General features: G+C 32.4%; 1 protein-coding gene across 3 annotated transcripts in view; it reads left to right on the top strand.

The window, feature by feature from the left end:
• Positions 1–6,000, top strand: part of LOC127865651 (NADPH oxidase 5-like) — an 83,409-nt gene that overhangs the window by 55,923 nt on the left and 21,486 nt on the right. For 2 of the 3 annotated variants that reach the window (XM_052405559.1, XM_052405558.1), the window contains exon 5: positions 5,604–5,728. In XM_052405559.1, coding sequence (XP_052261519.1) covers positions 5,604–5,728 — 125 coding nt within the window. Of the gene's footprint in view, positions 1–3,029; positions 3,099–5,603; positions 5,729–6,000 lie in introns of those variants that run through there. The other variant, XM_052405560.1, reaches the window with a different exon arrangement.

The raw sequence follows: 6,000 nt of genomic DNA, 5'->3' as shown, positions 1-6,000 counted from the left end.
CATACTTACAAGCGCTTAATCGTTTTAACGACGATAAGTCGAGTGAAAATAGATTGTTTTTAATTCAATGCAAGGCTACATATAAAACTGTTGTTAAGAAAAGTAAGAACACGTTTATTAAATTAAAAACGCAAAAGATTGAAAAATTAAAGAGATCGAAACCTAAAGATTTTTGGAAATATTTTTAATTAATATCTATACATGTTGGTAATAATATAACTGTAGATGAATTTAAAGAGTATTTTTATTATCTAAGTCAAGGTTTATCGGAATGTAACAATACAGAAGCAGATAGTTTTTGTGCTACCCATGGCTTTGATGAATTTATCAGCACTTATTCTGAACTCGATGAGCCAATATCAGTTAATGAAATACGCGGTTCTGTTAAATCGTTAAAACGAAACAAATCGCCTAACAGCGATTGTTTGCTATACGAGTATTTTATTGAATGCATAGATAAATTAGCATCTCACTAATGTGATATTTTTAACAGCATTTTAAACTCTGGCTGTTATCCAGAAAAATCGAGGGAAGGTGTTATAATCCCGCTCCATAAAAAGGGAAGTAAAGACGATGTCAATAATTACCGTGGTATAACGTTAGTCAGCTGTATGTCAAAATTATTTGCCACTTTAATACTTAATAAGAGGCTCGAAAAATACTGTGCCGGCCGTAATACTATTTCGGATTTCAAAAAGGGCGCTGGACTGTTGACGCCATATTTATTCTTCATTCGTTAGTAAATTAATTTTTGAACGAGAATTAAAGATTGTATATCATTTACGTGGACATGATGAACTGTTTTGATTCCATAGTTTGTAACGCATTTGGTTAAAATTATATAAACAAAGTATAGACGGTAAAATACTCAGAATCATAAAAGACATGTACGAAAAAGTAAAATCGTGTGTTAGATCGTGTTCTAACTATTCAGACTATTTCAATGACGCTGTTGGTTTTCGTCAAGGGGAGGTAATGTCGCCTCTCCTATTTTCTCTTTTCGTTGAAGACCTTGAATTATTTTTGCAAAGTGACATACAGTCTGGCTTACATATTGATGAGATTGTTTTGATTTTATTTTTATTTGCAGATGATATGGCTATTGTAGGTTAAACTCCGGAAGAAATACAAGCCCATCTAGATTGTTTGTACACATACTGTGATACATGGGGCCTACAAGCTAATACTTCTAAAACTAAGCTTATGGTGTTTCGGAAACGTGGAGTACTGCTCCCTTCGGAAACTTGGACCTACAATAGCCAACCCATCGAGGTGGTCAATGATTTTAACTATTAAGGATGTGTATTTTACTATGCTGGACATTTTGGTCTAAACATTGAACATATCATTGGTAAATCCTTAAAAGCTTTAAACCTGTTATTGTTTCATTGTCAACAGTTTGATTTTAAGCCTAAAACTCTATGTCAATTATTTGACGCAATTCTCTCCCCTATAATCAATTATTCTTGTGAAATATGGGGCTATACAAAGTCAAAAGAAATTGAGCGCATTCATCTTAAGTTTTGAAAACGGATATTGCAGGTTAGGAGTAATACTTGTACAGCAGGTGAACTTGGTAGATTTCCGCTGTATGTTCAAAGATATGTACGATTGTTGAAATATTGGTAAAAAGTGGTGAATAGTGACAACATTATTTTACGCACAGTTTATTATGATGCACTTAGAGATTGTCAGAAAGGTTATAAAAACTGGGTAACAAATATAAAGAAACTTTTGAATGATTATGGTTTTACTTTTGTTTTCGAAAACTACGCTTGTATAAATGAAAAAAACGTTTTTATGTGAATTCAAGAATAGAGTTATTGATTGTTTTAAACAAGAGTGGTTTAAATCGTTACAAAGTCCAGTTTTGATGTTATATAAGGAATATAAACTAAATTTTGAATACGAAATATATCTAGATATTATACACAGAAGATTACGATTTTATTTCTTTGTACATCCTTTAAGGATACAAACCGGGAGGTTCGGTAGAAATCGAATCCCGCGAGAAGAAAGGTATTGCCTTTGCTGTAACACAAGGGACATCGAAGACGAATACCACTTTGTACTTGTTTGTTCAAGTTCCACAACAGTTAGAAAAAATACATCAAAGCGAAATATCATACAAATCCATCTGTATTTAAATTATTAGAACTTATGAAATCGTGTAAAAGAGAAGATCTTATCAAATTTCCCTATACATCAAAGAAGCTATGTTTCTCAGAAAAAATCTTTTTAATATTGTCGAAGGATCACAATAGTCGTTGTGTTCATGCCCATTGCTTATTTCTTTATAAATGTATACTGTTATAGAAATTTAGTTATTTGAACATACTACATAACATCCCCTTTACTTACTACTTTATAAATGTATATTGTTACTTAAATTGAGTTATTTGAATATATAAGATCAAACATGTATTGCTAACATTGTCAATACCATGTTGAAACAAGACCTTTTGTATCTTATGTACACATATTATGAAGACGATGTACTATGTGCAAGTCTTAATAAATTATCTGTTCTGTTCTGTTCTGTATATATTGAAATAGGGATGAAATGCGTTACTGATCATCGAACATCTCGTCAAATTGTCATGATCTAGTTTTAAAATCTTTGTTGTACTTGCGTTTCAACAAATAACAAGAACTATTTATACATCAGATGTTAGATTAAGAATCATTGGATCTTTATTACGTATTTTTTTGGATTATTTCTTACATCATATATATGCATTTAATACTACACACGTGTGCTTCTACTTCTATATCAATTATTGCATAAACGGAATCAATCATTTGTATGATTATAGCGATTATTATGTATCAATTATTGAGATTTTCAATATGTGATTGAAGTTAACATGTCAATATTTCGTTCTCCTAAATGTACACCTACGAAACCGTTTCATTCACTTCATTGATTACCTATGTTTAACACTGGCGGTTAGTCTTGGTAAGAAACAACGTTAGAATGTGTTATCTATAAAAAGATAGCGGGCACACACATGCATGCACAAGTGTTGGTTAATAAAAGTGAAGAGACTGTGGAAATTGTGTAATACTCTTTTCGGTTTAAGGAATATAATTTGCAGGTATTTCTGTCCGTTATTTATTTCAAATTTATTTTAGCTGAAACTTCGTTCTATATTAATACGCATTCATGATATAGCCACTGTTGCATGGCTTATAGTAATACGTACGGGATTTCAGTAATTCGCACACGTGAGTGTACATTATATACATGTGCCTATGTTTTGGAAAAATAATGCAAATTCTAAATCATACAAAATCAAGGTTACCCATTCATTATAAAGTTGAATTCTAAATCATCCCAAATCAAGGTTACCCTTTTATTATAAAGTTGAAGAAAATATCGTCTCTTGTTTCTCTTCCAGGTCATACGTTATTTAACACAGATTGCCAGTACGAACAGTTTATGCTGCTGCTGGTGGTGTTGCTGTTGCTAATGATACCAACTTTATTGATGATAACGATGATGATCATCATCATGATGGGAGTGATAGTAATGATTATTTTGGTAATTTATATGAACTCTCTGCATTTCTTGGGAGACATTAATATAGAACTAATTTATTGATATTTTACAGAAACATGGCGGACGTTTCAATAGAAGTTTTTTGCTTGGACGGTAGTTTTGCTACGGTAAATTGCACGTCAACCCCTATGAAAACTATCTCTGCTGAAACACCACCTGACCTGAGTAAAAACATGCCCCCTATTAGCCAACCAAAGGACAGCAATAACAATGTGCTGGACATGAGTTGTAACGAAGATGTATCTGGAATAAGTTTTATTCTTTCATGTTTTGATGTGCAGTGATTAATTGTGTGTCCGTAAACGGTTGTTGAAAAATCACAGTAAATGCATTGGAATTCTTCCATTGTGCCTAAAACAGACAAAATACAACACTTAATCAAGTATTGTTTATCACAATAAATGATACAAAATCTGCATAGATTTATCGCAATATTTGATACAGAATGCATATAGTGTAATCTCAATCAATGATACAGCATCACTGCAATATATGATACGGTCATTTTAAAAACCATCTTGTTTATTTTAATCAATATCTTAGTATATTCAAAATGCCGATAGATTATATGTATCATAACAGTTATTTGTATTCAATTGCAATATATTACACACAAAAATATCTATATTTCGAAACAGATTTTCGAAACAGATTTTAGACAAAAAGGATATTTTGGCATAGAGCAACATGTGTTTTCCAGTTTTCTTCGGTGATTTTCAATATTTTCATAAACAACAACTTCTTCGAAGCGGATTTATACGTTCTCAGGGGAAACGTAATTCTCTACGACATCTAAAGTACAGAGTTTATTTACTTTTTTTGCAGTATTAATCCATTGAGCGGTATGTAAATATTGCCGTTACGCCATGGCAATCACATCGCAACATCCTGGATGCAATTGGTTTATACCCTGTGAATATGATTGCTCATATCATATTGCGTAACTTATTATAGCATATCGGAGCACATTATGCGAAGTGTATTTAAGGATGAAATTCCCCAGATTATAACCGGTGGGGGATTAGAATGCTCGAATGAATGGCAGGTTGAACACGCAGCGGCTAGTTATATTGAGTTATACCAACTACTTTCTTGCACAGCGTCCGCAATAAAGCAAAGCAATCGAGAGTTAATATATCCACAAGTTGATGTCAATTAATTCAAGATGCCTAGCCATTAAAAGCAAGGACTTTACCGTTACTAATGTATATCAAAATTTACTATACACTTCCTTAGATCAGAATGCATAGTTTATGTCACTATATACTTGTTCTAATAAAAAATTGCATTGTCTACTGGGATACTTTTGATAAGCAGATTCCTCTTTAATATCGTAGTAAAGCGTTTTTTTTAAATGATAATGTTGCTTACCAACCAAATGATAGCTTATGGTTGCTCGGCTCATAGTATAACGTATTTTATACATTAGTTGAAGTGATATTATGCGCTTCTAATAGTATTTATTAGTTAATAGCAGTCTATCGCCACCGTTGTTTATTTTTTATGTTTTCACTTCATATACACTTATATTTGTTAATGCAGCATCAACATACTAAAACGATATCACGGAAAGAGAAAAATAATGCACATGAATATCAACCGTACTTTCGTTTGACAACTGATCATGCATGTACGATGTGAATTTACATTTAGTTTTAGTGCAGATTCGTTCATACGACTCAGGAACACTAACTCCGATCCTAATAAAAACACAGTTCCGCTCGGCTTAGAGGACTGTAATGTCATGTAAAATATCGAATGTAATATATTTTTTATAAACAACTGGTAGCAAGATGAGTTGCAGATTATTGGTCAGTTACCACATTTTAACTAACTCTGTTGACCTGTTAATTGTTTTTCAGATCAATGCAACAGTGAAAAATGCGCATAATATCGCTTTATCAGTTTGTGTTTATATTTGTTATGAAAATCTAAAATCCGTTGATAACATGTCTAGAGCCTAAAATCGTTGTTAATTAGCCGATAAATGCCACTACATTAAAATTTACATAGAGTCTCTCGTTTTCGATTCTATTTATAGAAAGATAAAACGACGTTGTGCCAACAGGACTCGGCCGTACTTTTGCGCCCGTTAGCAAGGCGAAGGCCTGGTACGGTTGTCGATAGTCTCCGTAAGGCAGAAAACCCTCCTCCGTTGGACGAGGAGTGAGTACAACCATTAAATTGTCTACTTTCTTTTGTCGGGACTTATTCGAATATTCTTATTTTTAAAAATGCCATTTTACTACTGATTTAAGGGATTTGTTCACAGATTAAGGTGGTGTTGTTTGTTTGTATTATAACTTATTACTTGTTTTACTAACGTACTTGTATTTATAAGTGCAACGTTTTAAATATTATGTATAGTATTTTATGTATATTACGTTCTGGTTATTTGTGTATAAGTGTTTTGGTGCGCCCATAAAAGACAGTGTCTT

The sequence above is a fragment of the Dreissena polymorpha genome, chromosome 2 (assembly GCF_020536995.1).
Source record: "Dreissena polymorpha isolate Duluth1 chromosome 2, UMN_Dpol_1.0, whole genome shotgun sequence".
NCBI lineage: Eukaryota > Metazoa > Mollusca > Bivalvia > Myida > Dreissenidae > Dreissena > Dreissena polymorpha.
Note: the sequence above shows the minus strand (reverse complement) of the source record. Positions and strands in the feature narration are given on the sequence as shown.